This window comes from Chrysemys picta, chromosome 7 (genome assembly GCF_011386835.1).
Source record: "Chrysemys picta bellii isolate R12L10 chromosome 7, ASM1138683v2, whole genome shotgun sequence".
In the NCBI taxonomy this organism is placed as follows: domain Eukaryota; kingdom Metazoa; phylum Chordata; order Testudines; family Emydidae; genus Chrysemys; species Chrysemys picta.
The window spans coordinates 125277863-125297097 of NC_088797.1; the positions used below are offsets into that span (position 1 = coordinate 125277863).

Below are 19235 nucleotides of genomic sequence, written 5' to 3' on the forward strand. Positions count from 1 at the left end.
TAAAGGGCAGCCCAGGAACTTTAAGATTTCAACAATGAAGGCAGGGCCTGAAGAGAAACACCTCATTTTTTGATTCCTTGATACAAACAAAATGAAATGGAACAAAACAGAGGGTTTTTATTTCCACGCCACAAAAACAGGAAATAAAGGAGAAAACATCTCGGGGGGGGGGGGGGGGATATATTACACACATTCGCACGCGAAAGATTAACCACAAACGATATGTGCTATCTGTATTGCAACAGTGTCCGTGAGCTTCAATCATGAACCAGGACTCCACTGTGCCAGGCACTGTACACACAGAGAGCAAAACGACAATCCTTTGCCCTGAAGAGTTGAAATCTACGTACAAGACTATCTGCCTTTGCAATTCTGCATGTGTTTATTCGAGACCCACCTGCCCCTTCTCCCATACGGTCTTCGCGCCGACGCTGCGCCCCCACGCCTGCCAACCTGGAAAGATCTCGCCTGACTCATGCTCAACATACTGTTTATAGTGTGGTGGTACTCGAAGGTCTCAACTAGATTGTACAGCCCTAGCACAACTGAGACCAAACACACTGAAAATGACAGTCCCTGCACCCAAAGAGCGTACAGTCTCCAAGACTAGACCTAACAAGTGGAGGACACAAACAAAGGGTCAGAGATCGGCGCAGGGGACTCGGGTAAGAAAACTAATACGATGGCCACATGCCTTGGGCCTGTCGAGGCAATGATCACAACTTGTCACCTGGCTAGCTGTGATCAGGTTACCTTCAAAGGCCTCCAATGCCGATGTCAGCCCCAGGCCCTTGTTCAGACATGGAGCTGGATTCAGAGTCCCGCTACACATTGATATTAGGAAGGTGACAGGAGAGAATCAGGCCCGGAATCTCCGAACAGGGGGGAGGGATAGCTCAGTGGTTTGAGCACTGGCCTGCTAAACCCAGGGTTGTGAGTTCAATCCTTGAGGAGGCCATTATAGGGATCTGGGGCAAAAATCTGTCTGGGGACTGGTCCTGCTTTGAGCAGGGGGTTGGACTAGATCTCCTGAGGTCCCTTCCAACCCCGATATTCTATGAAAAAAAAGGAGCTACAAAAAAATCCATGAGGAATATCGCATGACCAGTTACTCTCAGACACCTTCCCCGCAGCCCCAGATCTCACTAGCTCCGTGCTATTAGCCATTCATCAATGTCATTATATAGCCCAGCTCTTTGGGGTTCTTTGCCGTCTCTTGTTGTGTTGTGGCTAACCACACTCAGACATGGGAGTCAAAGGGAAATATTCGCCTGAGAAAGAACCACCAGATCCGGCCCTTAGAGTCCAAGATCCCGAGGGCAGGAAGTTGCCATTTCTTATTTGTCTGCAAAGCACCATGCACACTGAACATATAGATGGGCAGATCCCAAGGCCTACTGACAAAAGGTGGGTTTCTTGCTATTTTATTGAACGGGGAAACTGAGGCACAAGACCTAGGTCACATAGTGAGCTAATGGGAGAACTGGGAACAGAAGCCAGATCTCCTGACTCCCAGCTCTGGGCTTTATCCACTGGATCATGGTGCCTTGATTATTCAGACAAACTCAGGCTGATGACTTGTAGAACTGTTGATTAAGAACCTCAATATTTGGCCTAATCTATGTAAGGAATGCATCGGGTCCCCATTACAACATCGGAGCACTTCACAATCTTCAGTGCATGGCCCTGTAGGGGGGACCAGTGCCACCATCCCCATTGCACAGAGCAGAAACTGAGGCACACAAGGGCTAAGTGACCCCCCTAAGGTCACACAAGAAGTCTGTGGCAGAACAGGGAATCAAACCCAGGTCTCGCGTCTCAAGCTAGTTCCCTAACCTCTGGACCATCTTTCCTAAATAGTAAAGGTTTGCAGTGAGGCTGAAGTGTATTCCTTGACTGGCCGTAGCTTTGCACCCTGCAGTTTAGCCAGGAAACCCCCTGAAGGGGCTGATGGCGAGCCAGCAGAAGGTATCCTTCGAGCAGCAACACATTTTAAAAGTGGGCGTGGATGAGATCCAAGTCTGCTGGGAACGCACCCGGAAAATTCCTTGGCGCTGCGCAGCGGACCACCCCATTGCGTGGGTTTCCCAGCCCGGCCAGCCACTCCCGACTCTGGGATGAAGGTATCTTTTCTACTTTTCCCAGAGAGGATGAATTAACAGAAGCAAACGCTTCTCACAAGCCTGGCTGAGTCTTTGCCCTTCCTCAGGGTGGGTGTCGGCGGGGGGGGAACCACTAGCTGCTCCATGCAAGCCTTGGTTTTCCCAAACAAACCCGGAGGGGGAAAAACCACTTTCGTGTGAGCTCACACTGGGTCCTCTCTGCAGAGCATCTCCCCTCCCCCCCCCAGCCTGGCCATCCAACTGGAAAGTAATTATGTTGCGCTTTTTATTTATTACCGTGTGTGTTTTTTTTTTTTAATTGCTAAACGGTGACTCATCTTGGCAGCATTAAAATACACAGGAAATCATCCCCATTTCACAGCAATCACCATTAGATTCACTGTTAAATATTTATTCCGCGCACTCTGGCGCTGGGAGGAAGCGAGGGCCCCACTGCCCTGAAGCAGTTGTGCGGGAGACAGCAGAACAGAAGAGGAGAGGCCTCTCCCAAGGAAGACAGCAACGCTGGGATGGGTTGATGGCCTCCGCGCTTGTTAGCTGTCCCCAGTCTCCGCAGCTAAAGGCAGGGACTAGACCCCAGGATTAGGGCAGGAAGGACTCCACCAGGCCACGCTGCCAAACAAGCTTCAACGTACAAAACCCCCTATTATTCCAGTTCTGGGCACGAGCTCGCGAAACCCCAGTGGTCTGTGCTCCTCCCAGGATGGGCACGGGTCCCACCCGTCCCCACCACAAACTCTTCATTGTTCAGCCAAATGTCAGCCTAAGCGCCCACAGGCAGAAAAGCTGGCGCATTAGCCCTCTGCGCCCCCATGCTGCCCTCTCCCCGAGAAGGCCAAGCACTGGTGACACCAACCCCAGCTGCTCAAGTTCCTACCCCTGCCTCACCCCTCCTCCCCAACACGCACCTCCAAGGGGTTTCAAACATCGCCAGAGGAGGGAGACTCTGGTGGAGCCCGGGGCGGTGGGAAGAGAGAGGAGAGGCTGATTTGACCCGGACAAGCCATACCAAGGGAGGGATGCATTGTAATCAAGGCATTGCTTGCCACCCCTGGGAGCAAGCTGCCTGAAACCAGATTTCAATGCAATTCAACCTACGAACCCATCTGATTTCCCTTCCACCCTCGCTTATTTGGAAAGCAAACAGGGCCTTCAGAAAAGGTTCTGGAAGCAAGTCCTCGGGCAAAGGGCCTCTCTTTGCTGATGTTTTGTTCTAAACCAGGATGATTTCGTTCAGCGTTCATTCGCTGCAACAAATGGCCCAAGGAGGGGATCACTCAGACCCTTTACCTTATAACCACATACCCATAATTAGCTGCCTCGCCAAGTTACCCATATCCTCTTTGTTAATTAGTCTGCAAAGCAGTTGGAAGGTTTCAAGTCCTATTGTCACCAGTGGGTGACAAATGACTTCAAAAGATCCCCATCAAATGCCTCGCTGCTTCCTCTCCTCCACCTCCACTCCATTGTCTGAATAACCCCTTGAAAGCGGAAAACACATACCCCATCCCAGTGATTTTATCACCCACCCCTGTTTGGCGCGCACTTTCCCCCACCCCCACGATGCCTTTCCAGCTCAGCTTGAAATTAACGTCTGCTTTAGTGCTTTTGTAGCCACACTAGTCCACAGGATATGAGACACAGTATGTAGGTTGGTCCAGTCAAAGATATTACTTTGTGTCTCTCATGTCTGCTTTTGTTTACTTCCTCATTTCTACCCCAGCACCACTGAGGAGCTAGGAACAGGACATTGCATCAAATGGCAGCTGCAGAACCCTCAGGGAGGAGGAGTGCCAGGAGTTATTTTGTAGGTCCTACATAAACACTGGGCCTTTTCAATAAACAAATAAAAAGATTCTCAAAGCACAACAGAGGATTAAAGATGAGGTAGATCGGGGAATAGGTGGCAAATTCCTCCCCTAATGATTTTAAAGCAGATGGAATTTGGGGAGGGGGTGTCAGATTTGACTGTGCCCACTTGAGTCTGGAATCTTCACAACTGAGTAAAAGCCCTTGATCAAAAAGAATCGCCGGGGGGGGCTAGGTAAAGATTCAGATAGGCAAATACGCAGGGGAAGTGATTCGCTTCCATCCCCCACTCAAATTGGAAGAGATCTATGAAGTCCCTTCGCCTTGCCCCACTGGCCAGACCCAGGTCAGTTCCAATGACACATTATTTTTAAGGACTTTGACCATCTCTTTGCGACTGGAATCTCCTCGGGGCAAGGACTTACTTGCCTTTGCTCATCTCTTGGACAGCACCATGCACACCACGGGCGCGCTGCAACCAGCACGACCGTCTCAGAGAAAGGGACAACCGCGGGGTCCACTTACCCTGATCTCGTTACGCCGGATTTCCACGTCACACACCGAATGGCCCTGGTGGGCCCCGCTGTAGTAGCAGCAGAATTGGCACACGGCGACCTGCTCCGCTTCACAGTGGTACAGTCGGTAGGCATTGTGTTGGGGGCAGCTCCAGGCCCGGACATCGTCCGCCTCCACCAGGAGGTGCCCCCGGGCCGTGGAGGGCTGCTGCAGGTGCGTCTGCACGTGAGATTGACAGCAGGGGGCCTCACACCTCAGACAAATCTTTTGGGCGGGCAGCGGGGGGCCCCTGCGGCAGAAGACGCAGTGCAAGACCGAGGGGGTCTTCTCCAGGTTGAGGGAGTTGAACTTTTCCACAATGTTGGTCAGTTTCAAGTTCTTCTCCAGGTTGGGTTTCTGGTTGTAGGCCTGATTGCATTCCGGACAGCGCACTAACCCAGTCTCTTTGGCCCACGCCTCCCCTATGCAGCCCCTGCAGAAATTGTGCTTACAAGGAAGCTGAACGGGTTCCACAAAGACATGCAGGCAAATGGGACATATAAGTTCCTCTTCAAAACAGTTCTTCCAATTTTCAGCCATTTCTACGGATAGATTTATAATCTCTCTCTTACTATTTCAGTTTGATCTACAGATGCAGCTGGAGAGTGGGCTCTTCCCCCTGCAGTGGGAAGTCTGCCGGAAAACTGCTATTGAAAAATAAAATAATAATAAAAAATAAAAACTACAGTCTATCCTAAAATTCAAAGTAAAATAACCTACAGAGCAGAGTTCTACGAAACTCAAACACTAACAAAATGTATATATATGATTTGATTAAGGGCCAGTGTCAGTTGAAAAAAAACACAGAAGCTTTCAGGGTTTAGAGCCCACAATTTTAACAACTCTTAGGAGCAGTTTTGTTTCTTTTGATTCCGGAAGGTGAATCGAAACTTACTGAAGGTTGGAAAAAAAAAATCCATACAAAATCCAGTAGCAGAGTCCAAGTTCTATAAAAACCTCCTAAATTTAGAACTCCGGATTTGATTTTTCTTGTCTTCGGTTTGCAACTGACATTCAATATTTTAAAGGGACTTTTGTCCACCAACCCGGTCAGAAGCCCAAGAGAATAGACTGTCTCCGGTTTTTTCCCCCCTTCCTTTTCTCCCTGAGGGGAGCTAGGAATTAGTCTTAAAAAAAAAAAAAAAAAAAAAAAAAAAAAGAGTTAAGATCCAAATGGAAGATTAAAAAAACAATGAAACAACTAACTGGATTCTTTCAACTGCCCCAAAGATTTTCTTCTAACCCAGCTGAGCAGCAAAAAAAATTCTGTCGGTTGCTTTGGAATAGTGAGATCTTGGACGGAAGAATACAGTGGGAAGATGGGTCAATCATTCAGATGAAATTCCAGCCCAGAGCCAAAGGAACGCTCCCTGTTCCTTCCTCCTTTCACAGACAGGAATGAGAACGAAAGAAGAAGAAAAAAGGTTCGGGAGAGGGAGGGAAAAAAAGGCCCATGAAACAAAAATCAACCTGTGCTCTAAATTCTCACTAGGGAACAGGTTTAGAAAATGAAAATCTTGTTTCAGGATCTGGAGAGATTCTGATTCAAGGTAAAAACATCCAAAAGGAGAAATAATAAAACAAAACAGAAGCTCAATATTTGGGAGAGAGCTGGGTCGCTGGTAGGAAAACAAGCATGCCTTGATCAAACTGAAAAGGAATTTCTCAACTGCTAATGAAGAGCCCTTCCCCCTCCTTTTCCTTCTCTTCTCTGTTTTCTCTCTGACATGAAAGCTATTTCTCCTTTCAGATCCAGCCTGCAAAAAAGGGGGTGAGAGGGAGAAGCTGAAAGAAGACGGCTGAAATGTACAATTCCAGCAGGATCTAGTCAATTCTCAGCCATTTTGAGTTGCCTCTCTCAGTTTGGATTTTAAAAATAGAGCCACCAGAGAAAGAAGGGTAGATTTAAAAAAAAAGTAATAAAAACAAGAAAAAAGAATCGACCTGGTAGACGGCACCACCCTGTAAAGTATGCGCCTGATGTGTCAGTTTAAGGAGGGGAAACTCCAAATCGAGTCTGTGTAGCACCAGCTGCTGTTGTCTTTTGGCTTTATCATCAGATCAAAAAAAAAAGCCAACACGCTCATCACGGCCACCTCCAGCCATCTTGGTTTTCTTTTTCTTTTCTTTTTTTTTTTAAATAATCTCTTTAATAAAAATAGACGTCTCTTCTTTTCCTCCCTACGCCCCCAGAATCATACAAAAATAGTCTGGCAGTACAATGGTTTCAAGGCTCTCCCTTCTCTCCCCCCGGAGTCTCTGCCACACGCAGGGGGAGGTGGGGGGAAATAAACCGACTCCTACTAAATTAAAAGAAAAAGAAACCCCCCCACACACCACGAAACAGCCACAACCCAAGCGGGCTCGCCCCGATGTCACACGCCCGCCGGGGGGAAGGCGACCGGGGCAGCGGCTCCCCTAGGCTGGGCCATACAGAAGGAATAAGGTCTCCTGACAGCTACGGGGCCATAGTCAATGGGCAGCTCCAGAAACAGGCTGTCACATCCCAGGTGCAGGGGGGGTGCGTGTGGGGGGGGCAGCCCAGAGCAGCAGAAGCGACCCCCACAGCGCACTATAAATCCTCAAGGGGGTGCGGGGACCCCAAAGTCCTCGGGATTGGGGGGGGCTCAGCCAGGGAAGCGGCTCCCGGGGGGGGGGGGGCGATGGAGGCTGCAGGGAGGGGGGGGGTCCGGGTCCTCTTCGGGCTGTCGCTGCGCAGGGGGGCGGCCCGATCCCCCCGCCCCGAGCGGGCTCCCCTGGGGCCGCGGCGCCTCGTTCGCCGCCGGCGAGTGACAACCCGGGGAGCGCGGGGGGATCCGGTCCGGAGGGTGCCGCGGCCGCCGACTCCTCCTCGCCCGCTGCTGCCGCTGCTGCTGCTGCTGCTGCCGCCCCCCGCCCGTGGCCGCGCCGCCGCCGTCTCACACCGGGGCTGAGCCGCCGCTGCAGCCTCTAGCCCGGGCCCCGCCCCGCCGGCCCACGTGACCGCCACAATTCGATACATTGAAACACCGCCGCGTTCGGCCTCCTGCCTTAAAGCGGCCGCACCTAGGCGGCAGAAGTGGCGGGGGGGGGGGCCCACCGATCTCCACCGATCTCCACCTCCCCCACGCCTGCGACCCTCACCCCACCCCTGGCAGGGTTAGGGCTGTGACCGTGGCACTCAGCACCCCCAGGCCTGGGTCCCGCAGCGGTACCAAGACAGCCGCTGCCCCAAAGCGCGTCCGATCCTTGGCAGGAGAGGACGGGGGCAGTAGGGTGACCAGATGAGAGGAAGAAAATATCGGGTCGCAGGGGGTGCGCCATTAAATAGCAGGACAAATGGCGTCCCGACTAAACATCGGTCGGGATGCGGGACGAACGCCTAAATATTGGGACAGTCCCAATTTTATCGGGACGTCTGGGGTCACCCGGGAGGGGACCTGCAAGAAACAACCAGGCCCCGCTGGTTAGCGCGAGAGGCCGAACGCGCAAGGCAGCAAAGTCTGTCAACGTGCGCTCGGAGGCTCGCTGCTGCAGGCGGTGTAGAGACACCCTTAGACACGTAATTCCCATTGCAATCGACGTCAGGTAGGTGCCCAAATACCTTTGGGGAGCTGGGCCTCACAATCTTTAATATATTTACCCTCACAACACCCCTGTGCAATAGGGAAACGCTATCATCCCCATTTTACAGATGGGAGACTGAGGCACAGAGCAGCTAAGTCCTAAGCACTAGACCATGTTGTGTGCGACCAAAGCTCTCCAGGAAAATAGGTGGTTTTTCTAGCTGCCCGCCCTGCAAACTCAGCCTGAGATCTGAGAGACAGATTAACGCATTGCCAACAATACTGATCCTGGAGCTAGGACGTTGTAGGGATGTGTGCACTGGTTTTAGGGGTGTTGGTTTTTAAGCATAGCAGAGTCTTACAGATTTGCATACAACCTTGTAAAGGCCTCCACGTTTTCTGCACCCTATGAGAAGAGCAGTCTAAGTACGGCCAACCCCAAGTGTTCCAAAATCATGAGTCACCCCCCCAAAAAAAGACTGAGATTGGCTTCAAAATCATGAGACTGAAACCAAAAATAATGAAGTTTGGTTACTTGTTATCTTACTTCTGTGTTTTGAGCCTCTGAGCTACACTTGGGTCATGTTTTTGAAGCCCAGACCTTACCCTTTTAAAAATATGAATAGTCACATGAATCTGGGAGCTGGGGCTTTAAGAAAAAAACCCAACCAAATACCATGAGAGTCGGGATAAAATTGTGAGAGTGGGCAACACTATAAGTGTCCCTGGAGCCAAATCCTTTCTGGAATTAAATGCTCACCCCAGTTTTTAGGCGTGATTCTTATCTCTTTCCTCAGCGAAGATAAATGATTTAGAAATATTTCCAGCTTTACTCACCAATGCTGATCACGGTGAGCTGACTTGTACTTCACCGCGCTCTGCGATTAGCTTCATCGCCGCTTGGGATTTGGTGAAACTCCTTTCACTCGGGCCAGTCCAGGGGCTTGTCAAACCCAAAGGGCCGGGGAGCGCTGAATTTGGCAGTTTTCTTTTCCTGTTATTGATCCTGCTCCAGAAGGAGTTTATCTCGGACACCGTCATGTGCCAGTGGCAAAGAATCCTAGAGAGCATCACTTTCTTCCAACATGGAACATGGACCTTTATTAGAATAAGCAACGCAATGCTTGCATCTGAAGAAGTGAGGTTCTTACCCACGAAAGCTTATGCTCCCAATACTTCTGTTAGTCTTAAAGGTGCCACAAGACCCTCTGTTGCTCAACGCAATGCTAACCCTAAAGCTCCTCTGTTTCTCTCTGCTTTACTGTAGAGCTCTGCCTAGAAGCTCCCCGAGCCTCAGTGCTGCCTGGCGGATTGCTACAGATTTCAAGAAACAATACCCATAACATCACCGTTTCGTTAATTCTTTTGACCATGAGCAACGCAGCCTAGAATCCGGATCTCTCTCTCTCTCTCTCTCTCGATGCTGCGTTGGTTCTGCAAGGAGAAGAGGCGTATAAAGCAGGTGCTCGGAGGCTACAGTGGTGAAGACCAACGTACTGAGGAAGAGAGAAGTAGTAAGCACTCATTTTACTCATGAAAATGAGCCGATCTGACTCTGAACACACACGGGCAGCAGGTCAAGTGAGAAAGGAGGAGCCGATAGTCACTTGCTTTTAAACTGGGGCCCAACAGCCTCTGTATGGCCTGTCCTCACCAGGGTTCATAACCACATTTGAAAGGGTTGGTGGCGGCTTGCATCCATGCCATGGTTTCAAACACAGCTGAAGTAGCACCTAGCAAGCTGGAGGGTGAGAAGCGCCATTAGTGGTTTACAGCAATTGTTCCCAAGCACCTCCAGGTACTGATTCCGCGGGCCCCGGAGCCTGTAGCTGGCCTGTTCCTGCCTTAATAGTTGGGCCGTGATGTGCTACTGCATCCGACTCAGCTGCCCCCACCCTCGGGCTCAGGGGAGCTGAGTCGGCTCCGAACAGCAGTCACGATTTCCCAGCCAGCCGGGTTAGAGAGCGCACAGCAGACCAGGAAGCAGCTGCTGACAATCTACAGAAACCTTCACACCATTTTACAGACTACGGTCTATGGCACCTTGCCTCAGGAGAGCTGCTCCGTGTAACCGACATCAGGATCTGAATGCTGCCATCTCTAGGGTGGAGGGCAGCAGCTAACTGGTGAAAAATAAGGAGAATATACTTCAGTTAAAGACAGAGCCAAGTCCTGACCCACACAAACAGGGGATGAGGAATCAAGTTGCTAGCCTGGCAAATGAGTACAATCGGGGTCAGCCTCACACACAATCTGAACGCAGTGTCCCAGGACAGCTCACCTAGGGCCTGCGTCCCTATCATGCTGTGATACCAGCGTGGGATGGAGAACCTCATCTCCAGCCACACAGGGGAGCAATTCGTAGACTGATCCAGCCCTTCCAGCAGCCGGTTCTAGCTTGGGGTCTTGCGAACTGCAAGACTGGCCGTGGGGACCAAAAACTCATGGGCCAATCTAGCTCCCAGTGAACATTTTACCCTAGGGTCAGAATGGGGCCATTAGTTTGCATCCAGACATTTTCGCTGTGTTTTGAACAATTTCTGTTTTGCCCACACAGTCTCTTTAAACCCCAAATTCTCACCTGTGTTGTTTTCTTTTGTTTTATTTTTCTTTCTCTTGGAGACTGGGCAATTCTCCTTTTCCCTTGGAAGAGCACATAGGGGTGTGCCTGTTATCACATCTCTCCTGCCAATCTCCTTATCAGCAGCTGCTTTCGCCGGAGAAGGGGGGTTGTATATCCGACTCCTGCTGAATGTGCTAAGGTGTTGGAAGCAAAATATGTTTCCAATGTAAACACATTTCCCATAAGGAGAACTGAAAAGGCAGAACACAAGAGTGGCTTAAAAACAGAACGTTTAGATTAAAACACCACGTAGTGCTTTCTGCCGAATCAAGATACCACTGTAATGCATGTTTACAGAAGGAAGCACTACCTTGTGGTGAAAGCCCAGGACTGGGAGTCAGGACTCCTGACTCACTGTGTGACCTTAGGTTAGTCACGTGACCTCTCCGTGCCTCTCTTTGCCCATCTGTAAAATGGGGATACCAGTGATTTACCTCTCAGTGGGTTGTGAGATTTAATTTGTCACTGTTTGTAACAATGCTTTGAGCTCCTCAGAGAGAGGAAACTAGAGCATGGCAAAGCATAGTACGCTCATTATTACAGGGCACTGCGAGCTTCTTTAGCATCACAAAACACAGCCATCAGGCTGGCAGATGGCCCAGCACAATATAAATACAACCAGACCAAAGTGCTCATCTGCCCCGACGTGACCTGCTGATGGCAGTGCGGGATGTGAAATCTTCTGCCTTTGCTAACTTTGGAAGTGCCTGCAAGTCACCGCAACCCAATGGGTGGTTGGTGCCCCTTGTGCTGTGCACTGGTGGGGCTGAATCCAATCTCTAGCAGACAGGAGTCTCTGCGTCGCAGAAGCCACCAATGCCCCTGGCCCCGTTGATGGCAATTTGGGCTCAGGGGCCAAGCACTGAATGAACCCTGCAGACTGACCTCTCTTGACACCTCTAGAAATGGTCGCGCCAGAATGGGCAGCACTGTCACTGCCACCCTGCCTGGTCTGGGGATAAACAGGAGACGCTGGTCCCCAGCACTGTCAAACCGGCACAAAATGACTAAATATATTTCCAGATTCACTGAGTTCAGCTGACAGGTCAAACCCTTGCCCAAGACTTACAGGGTCCGTCTACACTTGCAGCTGGGAGTGGGCTTCCCAGTGTGGGTCAACAGGCTCACGCTGTGCTCAAAACATCAGCTTGGGCTAGCCACCCAAGTGCAAACCCGCCCAAGCCCCTGAGTATGTACTCAGGAGGCTAGCCTGGGACGCTGTGGCCACACTGATGTTTTTAGCATGTTTGCTCGAGCAGAGCTAGCGTGTGTCGGTCTCGGGGGGGAGGGGGGGCTGTAACCCATGCTTCCAGCTGCTGTGTAGACACCCCCAAAGATCCACACCATTCACACCTCTTTTTTAGCTGGGTTAAGGAAATACGATTTGTAATCTAGTAATACCTCCCATCCAAGGATCTCAAAGCACTTTGCACATATCAGTGAAGCAGGTAATTATTCCTGTTTTACAGATGAGGAAAATGAAACCCAGCGAGTCCGGCCGGCATTTTCAAGAGCAGTCCCTGCTTTTAGAACAGGAGGACTTGTGGCACCTTAGAGACTAACAAATTTATTAGAGCATAAGCTTTCGTGGACTACAGCCCACTTCTTCGGATGCATGCCTGGTCCCTGCTTTTGTGTACCTGGCTTGCGACACCTGATTTCCAGACTGGCTGAGCGCTCACGCCTCCCGTTGAAACCAGTGGCTCAGTCCCTCTGCAAAATCCAGCCCGAGGTGCCCACCTGAAAATCAGTGACCCCTCTGGAAACTTGGCTTTAGCGGAGTTTCCCAAGGTCAGGGAGGATCAAATCCGACCTGCCTGACCCCCAGTCATGTGCCTGAACCACAAGACCAACTTTCCTCTTTAAGTAGAGTCTATTTGGGCAGCAAAGAGACTCGGGCTCCATGAGCCGTAGTTTAAGCTGTACTTGAGTTCAGTCATTCGTGAATGAAATTGGTTTGCTGGGTTCTTTCCACACTTCCCCATTTCATAACTTTATGTAAAACTTCGGTGCGATTGTGTGAGAGCCAGCGAGCAGGGGCTGAAAGCCAGTCAGGACGTACCTCTGTGGGCCTGAGACAAACAGCCTGTTTCCGTCCCGAAGAGGAGACACAGGAGCCCCAGACACAGAGTAACAGCCCCGAAGATTTGTATGCACCGCGAGGTTCCGAGAACCCAGCTCGTGGTTAGTCAGAAGAGTCTCACTATTTGCCTAGCAAATAACGACCTGCAGAAGAGCTCTGTGTAGCTCAAAGGCTTGTCTCTCTCAGCACCAGAAGTTGGTCCAATAAAAGATATTACCTCACCCACCTTCTCTCTCGAATATCCTGGGACCCACCCAGCTACACCACCGCTGCATACATATTTACCTAGCAGTCATTCCTGCTACAGCTCTATCCTAATGCAAACTCTCTCCTGCTTCCCCCCCAGGCTCGTTAAAAAAGGGAATGATTGAGGGTGGTTGGGAATTTTTTTCAGGTAAATCAGGAGGGGATTGAGTGGAAAGGCAAGGTGAGGAAACCCAGCTTGGATGGTCCCCGAATGGGAGTCACTAGAAGTGGCAGAGTCAATCCAGGCAGCTGCTCATGCAGTTCATGCCCTTCCCTGGTGGAAATCTGAAGTAAAGGATGATGCTGTCCTTAAGGAGGGACTTATGAACATGCTGAAGAATAGCTGGGACTTTCCCGTGGTGTGCACCCACCCCCACTCTTTATGTTCCTCCCCAAAGAGCTCTCTGCCCTAAGCTCCCCGCACTTCAATGCAGCTCTCAACGGGCAGATCTGGTGCTCTCCTTACCCTTGTAAATACCGATCCCCCTTGGATGGCTCTCGCCATTGTCAACTTTCTAATCCCAGGAAACCAAACACCCTTGCCCCACCTCCTGCCCCACCCCTTCCCTGATGCCCCGTCCCTTCTCCAAGGCCCTGCCCCCCACTCACTCCATCCCTCCTCCCTCCATCGCTCACTCTCCCCAACCCTCTCTCACTTTCACTGGGCTGGAGCAGGGGGTTCAGGTGCGAGAGGGGGTGCGGGCTCTGGGATGGGGATGAGGGGTTTGGGGTGCAGGAGGGGGCTCTGGGCTGGAGCCGAGGGGTTCGGAGTGCAAGAGCAGGCTCAGGGCTGGGGCGCAGGAGGAGGTGTGGGCTCCGGGAAGGGGCAGGGGGTTGTGGTGCAAGCTCTGGGAGGGAGTTAGAGTGCAGGAGGGGGTTCTGATCTGGGACCGGGGGATGGGGTACAGGAGGGGGTTTGGGGTGCAGAAAGGAGTGTAGGCTCTGGGAGGGTGTTTGGGTGCAGGAGGGAGCTTAGGGCTGGGGCAGGGAGTAGGGGTGCGGGAGGGGGTGAGGGATGCAGGCTCTGGGAGGGAGTTTGGATGTGGGAGGGAGCTTGGGGCAGGGAGTTGGAATGCGGGAGGGGGTGAGGGGTGCAGGCTCTAGGAGGGTGTTTGGGTGCAGGAGGGAGCTCAGGGCTGGGGCAGGGAGTTGGGGTGCAGGAGGGGGTGAGGAGTGCAAACTCCAGCTGGGCAGCACTTACTTCAGTTGGAAGCACAGCAGATCTAAGGCAGGCTCCCTGCATGCCCAGGCTCCACGTGGCTCCCAGAAGCGGCTGGCATGTCCGGCCCAGTTCCTAGGTGCAGGGGCGGCCAGGCAGCTCTGTGCCCACAGGCGCCGCCCCTGCAGCTCCCATTGGCCACGGTTACCGGCCAATGGGAGCTGCGGAGCCAGAGCTCGTGGCGGGGGCAGCGCGCGGAGCTTCCCTGACGGCCCCTGCGGCTAGGGGCCTCAGGGACATGCCAGCTGCTTCCGGGAGCTGCGCAGACCCAGGGCAGGCAGGGAGCCTGCCTTAGCCCCCCTGCATCGCTGATCTTTTTGACCGGGCGTTCCAGTCGAAAACCGGATGCCTGGCAACCCTAGGCTAGGCCCGAGGTTCGAGAAGGAGCTGCAGCACGTAAGACTTTTGCACCAGTTCCCCTGATGAGCAGCAAGAAAACAAACATCGATGGATTTCTGACTGTGCTACGAGACACGCTCCAACATGCATGTATTTGCTTTGCCGAGGCTATTGAAACAGGCAGGCACACTCCTTGAGCACACAGAAGACACATTATCCAGAAGGCCCAGCTGGGACCGTGACCTAGCAAGAGCTCACCACGAACTAGTAAATCTAGTTGCAGCAGAAAACCAGATAAAGTGGGTTGCAGTTGAATTGGCATCGTTCTAACAAGCCCGGCAGACATTTAACATCTGCGTTCTGGGAAGCTCTGGTGCGCAACGAAGCTAGTCTATGGGCAGACTCTATTAGGCCTTGTGTTGGGTGTGGCCCCCTAACGATCTCTTACCCTGTTTTAAATGAAGGGCGTGTTCACATATCAGTTTGAACAAAATTTTGTCTCCACCCACGACAAGGATTCACCCAGTCAGGAGCGGCGCAAGTGCTCTAAAGGTGGGGGGCCACAGGTGAAAATCAGTGACCCCTCTGGAAACCTCCTAGAGCCCAAACTGTGGCCCTACCCCCTGTTCTGGCACCCCTGCACCCAGTTCATACCAATATCTTTAAATATGAGGACAGATTCTTGGCCCTCTGCCACTCAGGCACTATAGAAACAAGTTGCAAACCATGTTGGAGCATAGAATCATAGGACTGGAAGGGACCTCGAGAGGTCGTCTAGTCCAGTCCCTGCACTCATGGCAGAACTAAGTATTATCTAGACCATTCCTGACAGGTGTTTGTCTAACCTGCTCTTAAAAATCCCCGATGATGGAGATTTCACAACCTCCCTAGGCAATTTATTCCAGTGTTTAACCACCCTGACAGTTGGGAAGTTTTTCCTAATGTCCAACCTAAACCGGCCTTGATGCAATTTAAGCCCATTGCTTCTTGTCCTATCTTCAGAGGTAAAGAAGAACAAATTTTCTCCCTCCTTCTTGTAACAACCTTTTATGTACTTGAAAACTGTTATCATGTCCCCTGTCAGTCTTCTCTTTTCCAGATTAAACAAGCCCAATTTTTTCAATCTTCCATCATGGGTCATGTTTTCTAGACCTTTCATCATTTTTGTTGCTCTTCTCTGGACTCTCTCCAATTTGTCCACATCTTTCCTGAAATGTGGTGCCCAGAACTGGATACAATACTCCAGTTGAGGCCTAATCAGCGCGGAGTAGAGCAGAAGAATTACTTCTTGTGTCTTGCTTACAACACTCCTGCTAATACATCCCGGAACCATGTTCACTTTTTTTTTTTTTTTTGCAACAGTGTTACACTGTTGACTCATATTTAGCTTGTGATCCACTATGACCCCCAGATCCCTTTCCACAGTACTCCCTCCTAGGCGGTCATTTCCCATTTTGTATGCGTGCAACAGATTGTTCCTTCCGAAGTGGAATACTGTGCATTTGCCCTGATTGAATTTCATCCTATTTACTTCAGACCATTTCTCCAGTTTGTCCAGATCATTTTGAATTTTAATCCTATCTTCCAAAGCGCTTGCAACCCCTCCCAGCTTGGTATCGGCCCCAAACTTTATAAGTGTACCCTCTATGCCATTATCTAAATCATTGATGAAGATATTGAACAAAACCAGACCCAGAACTGATCCCACTCGTTATGCCCTTCCAGCATGACTGTGAACCACTGATAACTACTCTGTGGGAACGATTTTCCAACCAGTTATTCACCCACCTTATAGTAGCTCCATCTAGGTTGTACTTCCCTAGTTTGTTTATGAGAAGGTCATGAGAGACAGTATCAGAAGCCTTACTAAAGTCAAGATATACCACATCTACCACTTCCCCCCTATCCACAAGGCTTGTTACCCTGTCAAAGAAAGCTATCAGCTTGGTTTGATACAATTTGTTCTTGACAAATCCATGCTGACTGTTACTTATCACCTCATTATCTTCAAATGTTTGCAAATTGATTTCTTAATTATTTGCTCCATTATCTTTCCGGGTACAGAAGTTAAGCTGACTGGTGTGTAATTCCCCAGGTTGTCCTTATTTCCCTTTTTATAGATGGGCACTAGATTTGCCCTTTTCCAGTCTTCTGGAATGTCTCCCGTCTTCTATGACTTTTCAAAGATAATTGCTAATGGCTCAGATTATCCTCAGTCAGCTCCTTGAATATTCTAGGATGCATTTAATCAGGCCCTGGTGATTTGAAGACATCTAACTTGTCTAAGTAATTTTTGACTTGTTCTTTCCCTATTTTAGACTCTGATCCTACCTCATTTTCATTGGCATTCACTATGTTAGACGTCCAATCGTCACCAACCTTCTAGGTGAAAACCGAAACAAAGAAGTCATTAAGCACCTCTGCCATTTCCACATTTTCTGTTATCGTCTTTCCCCCTCATTGAGTAACGGGCCTACTCTGTCCTTGGTCTTCCTCTTGCTTCTAATGTATTTGTAGAATGTTTTCTTGTTACCCTTTATGTCCCTAGCTAGTTTGATCTCGTTTTGTGCTTTGGCCTTTCTAATTTTGTCCCTACATACTTGTGTTATTTGTTTATATTCTTCCTTTGCAATTTGACCAAGTTTCCACTTTTTGTAGGACTTTTTTTGAGTTTTAGATCATTGAAGATCTCTTGGTTAAGCCAGGGTGGGATAGTTTGCTCTTGTGCCCTTGTCACGGAGTATTGGGGAACTCAGGGCCCTGCACCCCCGGCTTCCTGCGATTCACCATGACTCTCAGCCAGCCAGTAAAGCAGAAGGTTTATTTGGATGACAGGAACACAGTCCAAGACAGGTCTTGCAGGCACAGACAACAGGGCCCCCCCTCAGTTAGGTCCAGCTTGGGGTCCCAGGGCATCCCAGCCCCCCCCCTTTGGGGGGTCAGAGCCATCTCTGCCTCCCAGCCATCTCTCCAGCCTCCTTCCAGCCTGCTTCCAGCACTCTGCCTTCAGCGACCCCTCCCACAGCCTTTGTTCAGTTTCCCGGGCCCCGGAGTCATCTGACCTCCAACCCCCTCCTGGGTTCTCATGTTACAAGCTCAGGTATGTTCCCTTGGGCCGGCTCCCATCCCCCGATGCAGACCATCCTAGTCACACTCCCCTGTCAGCATTCACACACCCCAGCAAGAACAGTCCCAGTTCGTCACATCTCTCCCCCCTTCGAGACCGAACTGAGCAGGGTCACTTTAGCCAGTGACCCGGGGAAGTTCGAACCTACCCCCGTTCCCATGGATGCCCCCGCATCCCTCCAGTTCCTTGGTGAGAATTACACCAGGCCCCTTCCGTTCCACGCCCCCCCTTAGGTCGGGGGTGCTTGATGGCACTCGCAGTTCGCATGTGGGAAGGTTTATGCGGCCTGTGCCCTTTTCCCACCCCCATACCTCTGGGGTTCCAACTGGGCTGTGGTCTTCTCCCAGCGCTCCAGTCTGGAGGTCTGTGCTTTGGGCTCTCTTGGTTTAGAGCCGCCCTTTTAACCTTGGCCACCCTCTGGAAAGGATCCTTTATGCTGGGCAAGGGTCCTAAAGCTCTTTTCCCCTTGTCCCAGGCCTTCCTCCCCCTCTGACAGGGGTCACAGGATCCGCAGTACTGTCGGACAGTAACAAAGACCCCAGGCCAGTAAAAGCTCCGTAGCAGCCTCTGCTGGGTACGCCAGGTTCCCTGGTGCCCTGAGAGGGGAATGTCATGGGCCCGGCACAGCAGCTGGCGGCGATACTTCTGGGGTACCACCAGCTGCCTCCTGATCCCCCCTGACTCCATTTTCCCTGGGGGAGCCCATTCTCGGTACAGGAACCCCTTCTCCCACAGGAACCTTTTCCGGCCACCTCGTTCCATGGTCTGTACCGCATTGAGGTCGGCCAGGTCCCTTATCTTCCGCAAGGAGGGGTCTCTCTGTAACTCGGCCTGGAACTCAGCAGCTGGGACAGGGATGGCCACCTGCTCTTTCTCGCCCGCTGGGTCCGAAGCTGCAGCCTCCCTGAGCCGCGTCCCTGGGCGTTCCCTCCCCACCAGGTTAGGGTCCTGCGCCTCAGGCAAGGCACCCCCCCCAAGGCCAGGGCGCAGGGCCCCTCGCCGGCTCTGACTGCGGGTCACAACCAGTGCCTTTTGGGGGTTGCTTGGCCAGTTCTCCAGGTCCCCCCCCATCAATACCTCAGTGGGCAGATACGGGTGTACCCCCACATCCTTGGGGCCCTCCTTGGCCCCCCACTTCAGGTGTACCCTTGCCACGGGCACTTTGACTGGTGTTCCGCCCACCCCCATCAGGGTCAGGTAGGAGTTGGGCACCACCTGATCTGGGGCCACCACCTCGGGCCGGGCCAGCGTCACCTCTGCGCCCGTATCCCAGTATCCATTGACCTTCCTCCCATCCACCTCCAGGGGAACAAGGTACTCTCTCCGGAGGGACAGCCCCGCGCCCACCGTATAAACCAAAAACCCTGAGTCTGGGGCATCCAGCCCCCTAGAGGAGCTGGCCTGGGGCCCTTCTCTCTCTTGAGCAGTTGATAAGCTGCCAGCCCCTCTTGCGTGAGAAGCCTGCCCCTCGTCCGTCTGGGCCTCTACCAAGTTAACCCTATGCGGGTTCGGTCTGCTCAGTCTGTCCTTGAGCTTGGGGCACTGGGCCCGAACGTGGCCTCTTCG

At 51.6% G+C, this 19235-nt stretch overlaps 1 protein-coding gene across 1 annotated transcript in view; it reads right to left on the reverse strand.

The window, feature by feature from the left end:
- The window catches only part of TRIM8 (tripartite motif containing 8), a 53114-nt gene extending 46028 nt beyond the window's left edge, over positions 1 to 7086 (reverse strand). Inside the window, exon 1 of the mRNA XM_065552636.1 lies at positions 4458 to 7086. Within this exon, the coding sequence (XP_065408708.1) occupies positions 4458 to 5027 (570 nt within the window). The 5' untranslated portion in view covers positions 5028 to 7086. The remainder of the gene's footprint in view (positions 1 to 4457) is intronic.
- Positions 7087 to 19235: the final 12149 nt, after the last annotated feature.